At 35.2% G+C, this 15,323-nt stretch overlaps 1 protein-coding gene across 1 annotated transcript in view; it reads left to right on the top strand.

Annotated features, from left to right (window-relative positions):
• IQCM (IQ motif containing M) overlaps positions 1-15,323 on the top strand; it is an 81,276-nt gene that overhangs the window by 11,865 nt on the left and 54,088 nt on the right. The window contains 2 exon segments of the mRNA XM_067297028.1: positions 13,439-13,530; positions 13,626-13,690. Coding sequence (XP_067153129.1) covers positions 13,439-13,530; positions 13,626-13,690 — 157 coding nt within the window.

Below are 15,323 nucleotides of genomic sequence, written 5' to 3'. Positions count from 1 at the left end.
TACTCCATCCCATCTCTTTCAGTCAAAGGGCACTGAGAAATAGATAAAAGATCTGACTCTTGTGAAAATAAGACACTTCTCTGACTGAATTTTCCCTGATAAACAGAAATAATAACAAAAATGTGTTTGCTGTAAATGCCTCTTAGGACTCTCACAGACTTAACTGGGCTCTGAATCATGACAGTCACTAAACATTTTCTTAATCTACTGCAGTTAAAGGTCCCCAGGCTGGCTATTGCTAACAGCAAAATGCTCTGCTTGCTATTCTCTTTTTTCTCTGCACTGTACAGTTTTGGTGTAAGGAAATGTAAGGCTATAAAAGACAATGGATACTGAAACAATCAGGTTTTGAGAATGAGTTAACATTTATTCTTCCATCTGATGCAGACAATTTAAGGCTTTAACACATTTCACAATATAAATTTTTTGTACAATCAAACAAGAAAGTACTGATTTAGGCTAGTATTAATACAATACCGCTGTCTTGATTAACAGGAAATTTTAGAGTATATCCATAGTGTGTTTTTGCCAATATTGTTAAAAATGGCAAAGAAAGGATCTGAAAACCTTTATTTGATTGTTCTTTGGGATTAAATTGCAGCATAACAACTTGCCCTAAACTGACTCAGCTGCAGCCTATAGCTGTCCACCCCCAGAGCAGATCAGTCAGGCAGGGAGGGAGCTTTCAATTACAGTTTGTGCTTTGGTCCTCCCTTCATTACAAGGAGGAAGCAATCTGTTACAGCCTATTCAGTACAGGATGACTTTAACTTCTTGGCTGGCCCTGATCTGCTGGCCAACAAAGTTGTTGGATATCTGCTCCCACCACTCATGCTGTGCACGTCACTGTATCTGATGAAGCAGAAACCTCTGTGGTGTCACTGAGAGAGCTGTGATGCTATTCAGTGGAACAGAGTAGTAAGAGACAATTTTGTAACAATTTGTAGCTGTCATTTTTAAAGGCAAATATCCAATCTTAACAATATGCAGTACACAGTTGTTACTACTTTATGATATTGTCCCATTTGGGACTGTTGGTCAGAAACATAGGCTCTGGTTCTGTGAGCTGATGTATGTGGGCAAGCCTTGGATGTGTGCAAATCACTGATTTCCCTGTGTGAATGCTGGCAGAATAGCTTGCAGTGCTGAGGTCATGAACGAAAAGAGAGAGAAACATAATTTAACAGCATAATTTAAAACAAAATAGATGATTATTTTATTGGTATTAGACATCCTGTACATTTATACCACTGGTAGTCAAAGTTGAATCAGAGCATGCTATGTGATGTAGTTTCTTACATCTCTGCTAAGATACCCTTATAATAACATACTCACAAAATCTGCAGAAATGTTGATTTCAAAGAAAAGATTTTCAAAATTCTGTTATTTAGCACTTTAAGTGCTTTTTAGTCCTTTTTTTAACTAAAGAACACAAATTGCAGGTTATTTATCAACTTTTTAAGCTAAAAGAGATTCTTTCCTTAAGCTTGGTGGATTTTATCATTCAGAAATAGAAACTAATAAGTAGCGATGGAAATGGCTAGTAATATCCAAGAAAAATGTTTTCTAATAATTTATTCAGTGATTATTGCCAATATTCTTCAAACTGTATTCAAGCAACTGTCAAACTAGCTGAATACCTAAGTCTTCAGTAAAAAAAACAGAAAATATTTGATAAAAAACGTCAGGATTAATTCTAAAATGTTTTTAATAAATTACTTCAGTCCAGCTGTCTTACAAAGCTCTGTCTTACAAAGTAAAAGGACCAGACCATTTCCCATATCTTCTGGAAATGAAAATTTTGTCATTCCTGTTGTAGAAAAGGCTGATGCACTGTTAAGAAAGCTAAATAATTCCTTCAGTTAAAAAAATTGAGGCAAGAGCTTTAAGACTATAAGCAAATGTAAATTCTTATGCATTCACATCAGTGTTTGTGTGTTAACCCCTAGGCATACATAAAAATACACATGACTGCCTGAGATCTACTGATCCACTTTGCTTACAGATATAGCTTAGGTTGATAGTACAGAATGGATATTATCCTTTTATTTGCTAATGCCAAATAAATATCAACCTGCCCTTTGTCAAACCTGAATAACAACATTTGGTTATGTTCTGTGAGATTTTTAGTATTGCACCTTATAGTATTTCCATGACCTGTCAGGGATCATAACATCTTGCATAACAGAGAGATCACACACATTTTTGTCAGCATTTCCGTCTTGCTCCAGGACCCAGGAGAGACGTTTCACAAGTGCAGAGGTCTGCAAGTGGGGAAAGACTGAGGGAAGAGGAATTGAGGGTCTTCTTTTGCTGTCCTCCACCCCCCTTTGTCAAGTTCATACTGGTAATAGGGTACAGGGAACTAGATGGGTTTAAGGCAGTGTAAACCATGCAGCAGCCCTGGTTCTTTTCTTCTGGAGGTCCACTGCGGCCTGCATCTAAGGAGCTTGCAGGTTGACCTGAAGCCTGTTTTTCATTTCTCCATCTCCCATCTAGTGTGAAATCTTTTGAACATAACTTGGAGGCTGTTTTTTCTCTTTGCTTTCTGATGTTGCTCCTCATATAGAGGTGATTGGATGCAGAAGATTTCTCTTTCAATGAGCTAAATAGTCAGACTGAGTTAAATCAAGGGTCTAGCTTATCTCTATTAGCCAAAAACAATCCGAGCCAAAGGAGTTGATGACAAATATGTGAAAAATCAAACATATTTGATGATAAGGAAATAATGCCAGAAACCTTGCGTTGACTTAGTTCATTCTTATTCATGAACAGAGATGAGTCATAATCAAGCATTGACTTGAACTTAGTTCAGCTTTTTTATCCTGTTGCCCACCTCTATTTCTGTCATACAGAATAATTATTTTCTAGCATAATACAAGGAGGCAAGTTGGAATTCAGTTTTTGTCTACGAGGCCTTTTTTTTTTTTTTTTTTTTAAGATGCATATGCTCAGCAAAGAGGAGCTTCAATAGTTGAAGTTTGTCTGAATAGCTCAAAAAAGGGCCTTGTAATGGGAAAATGTTGACCAGTTTTGATGGGGAGCGCTGGCAGCAAGGCTCACTATGCCATTATTTATGCAAAAGTGTGGTTAGAGAAAGACTCAATGAACATTTTGGCAGCACTGAATGTTGAGTGAGGTACTTCAATGAGCCATCTGATTTACGCATTGAGAGACTAATGCTGTGATTGGAACACCTGCATCACCAAACAGCTTTTATGCTTGGGCTGAGTCAACAAAGTAATACTGCCACCTCTGGAAAGGCTCATCCTGGCCAATAAGGCTTGATTCAAATTCTTCACTATTCCTTTATTGCGTTGAAGTAGTATACTTTTTCCAAGTCACTGTTAGTTTGGTTTTGACAGATTCAGTAGGGGACAGAAGATAGCATCATAGAAGCCATAACTCTATAAATATTTGCCAAACCTAAGTTTTCTACAGATAGGTCCTATGTGAAAAAATTATATTATTTTTAATACTTTTGAATGCATTGTTGAAAAATAACTTTTATAATGAAAATCAATTTTCCTGCTGTGGTTTAGCAGATGATACTAGCAAGAAATCTGTTTTCTGAATAAAGGGCTTATTGCAATAAAGGCCAGAAACTGAAAGGCCAAGTGTTGGATGGTACAGCTTTATCCATGACAGCTGAGCAGTTTTGAAAATCTGGTCTTGCGAAATCAAGGACTGTCAAAAGCTGGAGGCCTTAGCATGTGGCTCTGGCTCACATTTAATTAGGGGTTGCTGCAGAATCACACTGCCTCCTGAGTGTGCGCTCAGTGTGAAGACACCCACATTCCCTTATTCCTCCTTAAAGGGACACTGACTAGTTGCTGGGCTTAGGCAGAAACATAGCTCTAGCTCTAATTCCTTTTCATGTCACCATTTTAGAAAAATTCCATTTTGAAATAAGAAAAGGATCTGTGTTCAGTGACACCTAGCTAGAATGCGAATGTGGAAAAAATCAAGACTGAGATTCAATTTCAATCCTCACACATAAATGGGATTTTAAGAAACAATCAAATTACTTCTGTCTGCTTCAGGTGCATTACCTGTATTGGACTTACTGTGTTAAAGAAATGACCAATTTTTCTATCAAAAAGAAAAAAATAGTGTCAGATGAAGATATGCTATCATTTTTAGATTCCAGTGTAGTTGCTTTTTCATTACATGCTTCTAAAATGGTGGGGTTACTGGTAATTAGCACTAGTACAAGTATACTTTCAAACCATCTACCACATTTTGTGGATGTTGTTTAGTTTTGGTCATACATCACAATTTATGGTCATACATCTATCAGAAAAAAACCACACTAATTTAGGAACATAAAAATATACAGCTGATGGGCTTCTTCATGGGAAAGTGTGTGAAATATTGTTTCATTTTTTGGAGGAAATTATAAGTTGGAAATAGGGTTTGAGAAAGGTAAGTAGAAAAAAGAGCTGTAGTACTGCAGGTAAGCAGTGCATTTTCAAATACAACTTGAATCATAAAATAAAGAGGTGAAGAGATTTCATGTTACAAGACATGAAACAAATTTGATCTTTATGAAAGATAGTCAGTCTGTGTGTTGCTCAGGACTTTCAGTGTTTTGTTGATGACTAAAATCAAAGGCTGTTTAGAGCAAATTAGAGGTAGCTTGATTTTGAAGTGATTGAAAAAAATTAGATCAATTTGCAGCAGTGATAAAATAGACTTTTGCTGTCCTGACCAAGACCATGGTAGTCTGAACTACAGTCTTTATTCTTTCCTCCATTTCTTCTGCTCCAAAATTTCTTCTTCTTGTATTTTTGCATTACAGCTTAACAGAAAAGTTTTGCTGGATGGAACAGGGTTTGCTTCTGGGACTGCAGGGTTTTTAATGTATTTCTAAGGGGAGTTAGAGGCAATCTTTATGAGCGCTGCTGTATTTTTAGTAGTCCTCTCACTTGCCTATTAAATACAGAGCTGAACAATAGTAATTATTGCGCAAATACCAAGGTCCCAAAGTAGTACCATTCACTTCAGTGAAAAGCTGCTGTGAAAGCACATTTGAAAAATAACCCATGGTGATGAGAGATGGGGAAGGAGGGAGGCTGCAGTTCAAAGGGCTTTTTCTAAGGGAGTATAATTCATACAAGCTTCTTTTCCCTGTTGTTTGCATTTTCACTACAATAAAACAGGTCCGTGGAAGTGCCTTGTGGGCAGAAAGTGAGTTCTTTAACTAATGGAAAGGTTTATACAACTGAGATAAAGAAAGACCCTGAAATAGGGTCCCAGAAGGAGGCTAGAAATGAGCTGGATCAGCTTGGATGGAATCAACTATATCAGAGGATGAAGTGGGGGAGATTAACTGTAGGGTGAGACTTAGAGAAAAAGCAGGGAACAGAGACCTGCAAGGGGTGGCAGGAGAGATCCCAGTAAGTGTGAATGAAGATGCAGTACCTTTTCTGAACTGGAAGTTTTACGGACATCTTCCATCAATGTCCCCGTGCCTGTACAATGCCAGTGAGGGACCCCCAATGTATTCAGGTGTGTGCTGGTTTTACTTCTGTTTCGTTCACTGTGAAACTCTAAATCCAATATTGCTTTGGTGAAGGTGAGCCATCATAGTGGTATAATATTTTCATTATTTGCAAGCACTAGTTCTACAGTGCAATGGGAAGTGCTGTATTTCTTTTCTCAGGTTATGTTTCTATTCCTTCAAGACTGCTGCAAACTAAGAACTGTTGATTTTATTAAAGTTTTCCCTTTTTTTAGAAATGCAAATCTTGAGAAAGTATCACTTTTTTTTCTGAAGATTTATTTTGTTTTTGCCAAAAGGTATCTTTTTTTTCTACATTTATGGAGCTATGGAGCCTGCAGGCCTGTGTGTGTGTGTGTGTGTGTGTACATATGTGTATGTATGTATATGTATATATATAAAGGAATGGGGGAAGGAAGTGAGGAAAGAAAAAATGTCATGTATTTCCTTTTCTCCCAAAATGTCAAGAATAAAATTGATAGGACTTTTGGCATTGATTTCAGTCATGCTAACATTTCACATTTTGTCTTTCGTTCATACACTGTGCACTCCACATCTCAAAAAACTTTTATACTTCTTTCTGTGTACATGCTAATGCAGTCACAACCACCCAGAGGCAGGTCTACTGCCTATTTCAGTACATGAAAATAGCATCGAGCTCTGGCTTTAGAAATAAAAGGGCCAATGACTTTGCTCACCTTTCCTTTTAAACAGGGTTGCTTTGTAGATCTGCCCCACCCCATGTTTAACCTGTGAAGTAAAATTCATCAAAATTTAACAAAATGCAGATTTGTCAAAAGTACCATTTGCCAATGTTATATGGAAACCTGATTGTTAGCTAGATTTCTGCCATTCAGGTTGAAGGCTCCATTCTGTTACCTGGCAAGGTAGGAGACCCCTGGTGGGTACCCTGTGGGTGTGTTAACTGAACAGCCAAACTGCATGAATGAGACTTTGAAATACATTCACTCAGAAGAAATTTCAAAATTTCTAATGCATGAAAATAAAGCTGATATGACCATCATATAATATAAACACTTAATATTTTTGTTAACACAAGCAGGAAATTTGACCAAATTTCAGATGTATTTCTTGAAATACTGTGGTTTTCTATGTGCACTTCAAATGCGTTGCACATAAACAAACATATCCTCAGGGTTGGAAAACTGGACTAACACATACATTCTTGATTCTTCAAAGCAATTGTTGCTTAGCACTATCAAACTCAATTCCAAAGCCTAGAAAAAGTTTAAGGAAGTATAACTTAAATGTATGTTCTCATACTTTCTTTCACCAAAATGTAAAGTGCGGTCTGAGTTGTCTATGATTTGCAATATGCTTAGAAAAAAACACATGACTTTAAGTAAGGATTAATTTATTGTAACTCTAGGATGAGCCCACTCAGCTGCAGTATGTATCAGCTTTGCCACAAGACATTTTATCAGAGTTTGTGCTAAGCAGAGAGCACCATAATAGAAAGCTCAGTGTACACAGAGGATGTTTATTTCAAGTATTTCATGCATGTAAATGTTTTCAGCATTAGCTGGCAAAACCACTTTATATAAAATGTGCAACAATGCAACTACCTTTTTGAAACAAAACAAGGTTGTTCTATTTGCCTGTTAAGTCAGCTTTAGCAGTTCTTAGAAATTGTCATTTATTAAATGTCAAGCTAATTACTTGTAATATCAACCCTGAAAAGCAAACCTTTGTGAGTACACTTTCAGAAGCCTTATTCTTCTCAGTTCACAGTCTGTCTGGTACATTTCTAGTAAACAAATTGATGTTTTCAGTTAGATACTAAACTATTTGCTAAATATGTATCTTTGTTTAGTATATAGAAGGATGTTTCATAATACTTCAATGAAAAGAAGTGCAGAAAATATTCTTATTTTAAAATAACCAGGTTTTTAAAAGAATGGCTGTGGTACATGACAGATAGGAAAGTCCCTTGTCTCACAGGGAACAATTCCCCTTCTGTGAGGTAGTGGGGATTGGTTTTGTTCTGCACGCTTGGCCTCGCTGCTGAACCTGACACCAAACGTATGATTGGTGCCATTTCAATGGCTATTTCTATACTGTGAATCATTACATTCACCATTTGGTACTGGAAATGATTTACCAGAAATAACTGCAATCTTAGGAAGAGTAATATCTCTTTTTGTTGAGAGAAAGAGGTTGGTAGAAAGAAGACAGTTTTCAGTATTCCTTCTACAAATGCTTTATCTCCAAGGACATTTCAATCAGGAAAAAGGAAGTGAAAGTTCTGAATCAGTAGAAATATTAGAAATGGACTAAGAATTTCTATTATTCCTAAACTAAGAAAACAAAAACCTTGAACCTGAAAACTCTTAACAAGCTCTGAAGTAGTCTAAGTATGTATCTGTATGGGAAAATGAGCTTGTGCACTCTCATTGTATCTTAGTTAAACCTCATTTACATAGGTACCCATAAAGTAAAAATGCAGCAGTCTAAAAGGTGAAAATTGAGGATAAAAATGACAAGGACTGAGGACTGGAGATGAAACAGCCCGGGAACAGAAACAGGGTAATTTTTGCATTATGTTAGGTGTTGTACGTACATGTGGGTGCAGGTAGTTTCAGTTCTATAAAGTTTGCATTCTACATACAAAAAGAGGCAAGTAAATGTAATGAATTCATGAAATAGAAAATTGAGGTTATAAAGTCAGACTTTAGTAATGTTAGGCATGTCAAAATGGAGTCTGGCCCCTGGGCATTTTAGGAAATCCCATCAGGTTTTTAATTCCTATTGATCTGTGTGGAAGTTAAGTTCTTAGACCACTCAAAAATCCATTAGACAGATATCTGAGTCTTTGTATACCTTTAAAATTTGCCTCAAAGAAATTATGTGTCAAGGAAAAAAAAATTAATTGGCAAATGTTTTCACCTGAAGTTTTGAAAAAAACATATTTTGTAGCAAAGAAATTTATTACCACAATATTATATCTTTTTTAAATATTATGAATTTATAATAAGATCTTAAACACCTTATATTACCTGAAAATTTCAGAGACCTCTGTTCATTCTGGAGTATTTAATGAGTTTGTTGCTGCACTCAAGTTGTATTTAGTAACTCTTATATATGTATATAATCACATATTATACATATACATAAATGTATGTGAAACACATTTACATAACTTATATAAAATTGCATAAAAATGTCCTTATTCTGTTACAGCCTCAGCCATCTGAGACATGCAGAAAAGAATAATTTCTTGTTGTGTAACTGCATTAAAAATAGATTTGATGGAAGTTGTAATATAGGCAGGGAGTACAATCTCTCATTTTGGTGCTCTGATCAGCCACACTCTTGTTTATGACATCCTCGTGCTGCAAAAGACACTAAACTTCAACCTCATGCACTCTATGACTACTTCCTATTTTCAGAATATTTAAAGGGGACTGAATGTAAAGGAGATCCTGATCACTATTTCTCCTGTTCACTGTTTCACTGTGCTCCTAAACTGACTTAACAGACAAAATCAACAAAACGTGAATGTTTTAAATTAATCTTCCAACACTTAGTAATTAAAATAGGATTCCCCCCATTTAAATTATACATATAATCAAAATATGAACTGCTAATTCTATCTTCTAGCTAATAATTGCTTCTAAGTGCTATAGATTAAAACTGAGTGTCCTATATAAAAAGGCATTAGCTAGCTGCAAATTTTCATTAACTTCCTCCTCTCCCCTCCAACACACTCATTTTTGGAGTGAAATGGTCACTGGCAAAAGGAATGCTTATGTGAGAAGTTTGGTTTAAACTGTGACTTTTCTCACCCGTTTATTGGCTTACGTAGATGTGAGATGAGCTTTCACAGGATTCCTGCAACAACCTTTGACTTTTAAAAAGTCCATGAAGGTTAAAAGCACTCCTGGCTAACCTTACTGAAATGCTCTATGGAAAATGACTAGATAAAGATGTCTCATATCAAAATGGAGCATGACAGGAATTCAGAAGAGAGGTTGTTATTTTGGGACAAGATAAAGTTCAGTAAGTGTCAGAGAACCTGGGAAAGTATAAAGGACAAAGGTGGCCTCTATGTAAACCAAATACAAATTTGAGAAAGAAGCATAATATTTGTTTGTTTGTTAGATTGAATTTTGACTCACTGGTCCCTGGAATCTGAGAAGTGATGTAAACTTGTTTTTTCCTCACCTCTTCGATCTTTTTTGTTATTGCTGATATTAAGTTCTCAGGATCTATGGTAAATGGTGATGTGCATGACGAAAAAGCACTTTGCCAAGCTGGGGGAACATACAATGTAAGCAGAGAGCCCCAGTGCATTCTAACTTGTCTGCATATCTCTTCATTAGGATATTTACCTGTGATCATTACATGATCCCTTTATCTTCCATATCTTAGTATCTCAGACATTTTTCAAATATGACTTCACTTCATGGGGGAGAAATTAATGCTGAGAGGCCCTAGACAACATTTTCAAATATTTCTTAGCTGACTGAGGTTTTCAGAAGTGACTCAAGTAACTGTACTTTGTACTGGATTCTCTGACTTAGTCATACACAGAGTTAGGAGCTGTAAAATCCATCCCACTAAATGGAAATCTGCTTAACCAAAAAAATAAAAAGTGCAAAAGACAGGGATGTGTCTTTAAATCCTGTTCTCTCTGGCATGTAAATGTTTGACTCAGCATCATATGGCTGCATGTTTCCTACTGGTATGCTGTGCTTGCTCCATCAAATAAAGAGCAGAATTGGCTGTGTTGTTTTGTTTTGTTTTGTTTTGTTTTGTTTTTAAGTAATGTCTGAGAGGTCACTCAATCCTGAGTAATTTGGCAATTATGGAACTCAATTGTCCTGGTAGCAGCCAGGAGACTATCTTCAGTTCCCTGGAGGAATTCACATTATGTTGTATTAGAGAGAATGTTATGTTATATTAGAGAGAATCCTGCATCTAGCTGGCAGCTATGGCAACTCCTAGGATGGCAGAAGAGATTAGAGAGGGTATCTGACAGAACAGGAAACCAGATGAACATGTCCTGAGTCTTAACCTTTGTACCACAGCATCCTTTACATGATTGTTCTTCTTTAGTGTTTTTTCTCCTTTTATCATCAATGAATCAATGACAGAATTTTTTTTGTTTTGGATAAAGTGTGTCTAGCTCTATGTGCTAATCAACATAAATGTTGTAATCAGTAAGACAAAAGAAAACATATTATATTGTTAAGGACTAATATGGCAAATATAGTAAGAATAATAATCCTTCATAAAAGGCTGGTGCAGCCTCATCTGGAATCAGTGTGCAGTCCTGATCACTGCATTCCAAAAAAGCCTGTGGCACAAATAGAATGTAACAGTCCAGGAGCTTGACAAAATTTATCTGGAAAGAGCTTCAGAAAAGAGGACTGTACCATAGACGGGGGATAGTTAAAAAGGTACACATATCTCAAAAATACATGAGCAGTAAAGAAAAGATGGATCATGAAATTCTCTTTCACGCATTCCTTTCTTCCTAACAGGAAAAACAAATGGGATTAAAAAAAAAAAGTTACAAACAATACTTTTCACAAGAATTGTAATTACATTTTTGAGCTCATTTCTTTTTGAAGTTATTAAGACCAAAAAGTGCAAAATGGCAAGAATAGCTAGTGTCATCATTATTGAGTATAACAAGAAGTGTGCTAGTGACATTAAACTTCATGATGGAAGACTTCAGCGAATCTAGAGAGGAGGATGTGGTCCATTGAATGGACATATCTCTATACCTGTTTAAAGTGGTTCTTAAAATTTTCTCAGAAGTGTTGAGCATGTGCTACTTTTGGAGAGTGAGTCCTGGACAAGACAGACTATTGATCTCTTTCAGTACAGCAGCTTCTATTGTTCTGAGAAATAGGCAAAACTGGCTTGATTTGGATTTTCATTTCATAAGCCAAATTTGGTTTAGTATTTCTGAAATGGTCACATCTACTGCAAAAGGTTTCAAGCTTCTTTGTTCTCCCTAGAGTTACAGTGCACCCACTGAAGTCAGAGTTGTATTTTCTTTTCAGAATCTAGAGCAGAAAATTCTTTCACCCTATCAATATCAAAATTATTGCAGTATGGCTGTGTGCTACCATTTTAAATTTATATTATTATGTAGAAAACATAACAATAGCTACCATCTGATGGAAGAACTGCTTACATTCATTCATTTGTGCAAAAATATTAGATGATTAATTATTTTTGAGAACTTGTAGTTAAATACTTGATTTTACAATATAAGCAGGTAATTCATGTTTTCAAATATTTTGTGCCTTTTTCATTAAATAAAGTTGTATTGGAACCAGGAATTCCAGTTCATGGGAAATTCTGCAATTTAAAATATTCTTGAAATAAAGTACAAAAAGTCTTTAAAACATCTTCCAAAGGAAAAGTGTCCAAATATTTTGAATTTCAGAACTATAAAAATACTTCACTTTACTTTTTTTGACTTTTTATATTTTAGTAAATGTTGCAAGAAAAGTAATTTTGCAGTGAAAAATAAAAGCGGTATTTTCAATTATACTCATCAGGAAGTTTTTAGGAAGAGTGAATGATTCTGTAGGATTGTCATTTTCATTTTCTACTCTAGAATAACTCCGTCTAAAAACTTGGAGCACCATACTTATAAGGGGGTTCTAAGGTAACATTTTTATATTCATATGATTACATAAATATAGTATAATATAAATCACATATCATATAATCATATGAAATAGTGCTCCTTGGTCTTTCTAGAGATCAGGTAATCCATCCATCCTCTACTCAGTTGGAACACCTTTATCCAGAGCACTCTCGATAGATGTTTTTTCTAACTTGTTCCAAAAAACTTCTAGTAATACAGATTTTACAGCCTCCCTAAGAAACAGATTTTAGTGCTTAACTGTAATTACAAAGTTTATTCTTGTGTCTAACTAAAAACTCATTTGCTGCAGCTTCAGCCCATTACATCAGTTTTACCCCAGGTAACATAAGAATGGATAACTTCTTTCCTTCTTGCAGCAAATTTTTACATATCTGGAATTTTTATGACATTTCCTCGTATCTTCTCTGACTTAAGAAACTCTGGGGTTTTTTGGTCACTTCTTTTGTGACAATCTAGACTTAAAATACATATAAAACAGTGCCTAAGAAATAAGTGTAATGTCCTGAATATTCAGTTCAACATATTAAAGATATTTCAACAGTCTTGTATTGTCACCTAACCTTAAAGCTAAATAAAAAAGAGCAAAGAGAATGAGGAATGAACTGTCATTGAATCTTGATAGCTTTATGCTATAGAGTAATTGTGGAAGGGTTTCACCCAAATTAATTTAGGTAACATAAGTTCTGTCTTTTTCATAAATGTGGAGGTTGGTAACATCTGAAATAGTTAGCTGAAGCTGATAGAGAAGCGCTTTCTTAGAAAAGGAAAGTAGTGTATGTATATTTTACCATTCAGGACATGTTAAATATGGTATATTACCACATTATAATGAGAACCAAATTGAGATTTAGCACAAGGCACACAGATTGTACTGACTGTGGTGGAGCTGTACTTGTATAAGAGCTCAAACTGTTTCTTCAAAATAGCTTCAAAGCCAGCCCTGTTCCTGGTTTCTGCCAGCTGATTTTATGCCTTTTTATGGAGGTTATCTGGATAAAAATGAAGCTTTCTATTTTTCAATTGAAAATATTTGTGAGACTGCATTAAAAGTGATACAGTAAAAGGCAAATTCTGAGATTTTACTAGTTTTGTTGTCATAGCTCTAGATGAGTGGTTAATGGAAACTCCTGATTGACCTTGTAGGAAGCAGATGTCAATCCCAGTAACACTTCTGGGAACAGAAACTACTAGGAGATAATTCAGTAGCTTGAGGACAAATAAAAAATGTTAAGTAATTTGAATAAATGACATATTGTTCAAAAACACAATAATCTTCCCAACAGACAAAGTATACCAAGACTAGAGAGGAGTGATTGCACCAAATCTTGTGAAGGAGCACAATCAAGTGAGGCACATAAAAATGAAGGCCAAGGAGGTATGTAAAATGGTCAAGTATTGGTGAGGAAAGATCAAGTCTGTGTACATTAGAAATTCCTTCATTTTAATAATGAACTTTGCTTTCTACTATAGAGATATATAAGCAGTGTTATTATCAAAACAGAGGAACAAATTTTAAAGTTGGAAGAGGAGCCAAGGTTTTGGGCTCAGAAAAGAAATAGGAAATTCCAGACTAACCAGATATCCTGTGATTCTTGTGAACTCCAACTACTATTGACAAAGCAATGCTTCACTCTTAATGCACTTCATTCGAATGAGTAGAAATTCCATGAATGTAAGCTTATTACATAACATACATATGCCATATTACATAGAGACATGAAGAACAGATCCCTGTTTTAACTAAACTAAATTAGTACTTTTAGTACTATTTTTTAGTACTTTTTTTATAAGTACTTTTTTTCTTGAGTACACAGACTTTTAAATGATATTGATCATCATGTGTTACATCCTAAGATCAAAACTCAAATCACTTTGTCTAGATTAACCCTTTTTTTGAGAGGAGGGCTGGAAAGACAGATATTTGGCTTCCAGTATTCACATCTTCATGACCTGGCTATGTCATTATTTCACCAACTTGATTTTTACAATACACTATCCAGCAGTGTAAGCTTTCTTCCCAGTGGGCTAAGAAAGGTGAAATTATTTGACCTAGCCTTATGAAATATAATGTTACAACTGGATAACTGAAATTACAATGATAACCTTTATAGTAATTTAAACAAATACTTCTAAAAAATATGCAACACTGCAAAGGTTACAGATTCTTGAAGTTATATAGTCACACATAAGGTAAAGCCCAGAAAGCAATAGAAATATTTAACAGTACTTAAATATACATATATAGATATGATTTTAAAACTTTATGGCTTTGGGGTATAAAAATGTTAAAAATAATTTAAAGTAGCAAGCAGCTGTTGGAGGTCCTACTTAAAATTTTCTGTCTGACATTAGATGTGAATAGATCCTACTATTTAATAAAATATTTTTTAACATATGTAAGCCAAATTCTTGTGAAGACCAAAAGTCTTGCAAGAAAAAAAGGGGGAACGTTTCTTTTTTATTTAAGTGTTTCTTTCATTCTTAAAAAGGAGCCTCTATCTGTGAATAAAGCTGAATATTAAAGAAGGGAGAAGGTTTGATAACATAAATTGATTTGGACAGAATTTTGGCTAGTTGCAGTTGAGATTCCAGCACCTCTTCAACCGAGAGATGTTATACCAAAAAGCTTATAATGATAGTTTCATTTAAATGAGTCATCCTCAGATAGATACAGTCAGATAATCGTTCTCTGTAACCTTTAGAAAACCCTGTGAATCCAGCCTTTATACAAATAAGTACTTTTCTTGCTGTACTGTAATTTAGTCATATTTGTAAATTGTCCTAAGAGTCTGTTAATTCACAAGGAGACAGTGACTTTGGACAGAGAGAGTTATTTTTACCTGATAAATCCAGAACCTTCTTGCTGTAGGTAACTGTGCCATTTCGATATTTATTAAGCACTATTTTACACCTAGTTAACTTTTTTTTTTTTTTCACTCCCACTGCTTCCACTGGAAGACAGGTCTGGTCTCCTCTGCTAGTGAAAAATCTTTATTTTTCACCCTAAATTTAGGCATGGCCAGTTTATACTCACTCTGTATTTTGCCAACATTGTTGTTTAGTTTTATAGCTGTTCTCCCTCCTTGACTTTTCACACCCACTCCTGCCTGAATCAATTGTGTCCACTGTCAGCTTTTGTTCTTCTGGTGTAAAAGAGGTCAAACTACT

This window comes from Apteryx mantelli, chromosome 5 (assembly GCF_036417845.1).
Source record: "Apteryx mantelli isolate bAptMan1 chromosome 5, bAptMan1.hap1, whole genome shotgun sequence".
In the NCBI taxonomy this organism is placed as follows: Eukaryota; Metazoa; Chordata; class Aves; order Apterygiformes; family Apterygidae; genus Apteryx; species Apteryx mantelli.
This window is presented reverse-complemented; position numbering and strand designations above follow the sequence as displayed.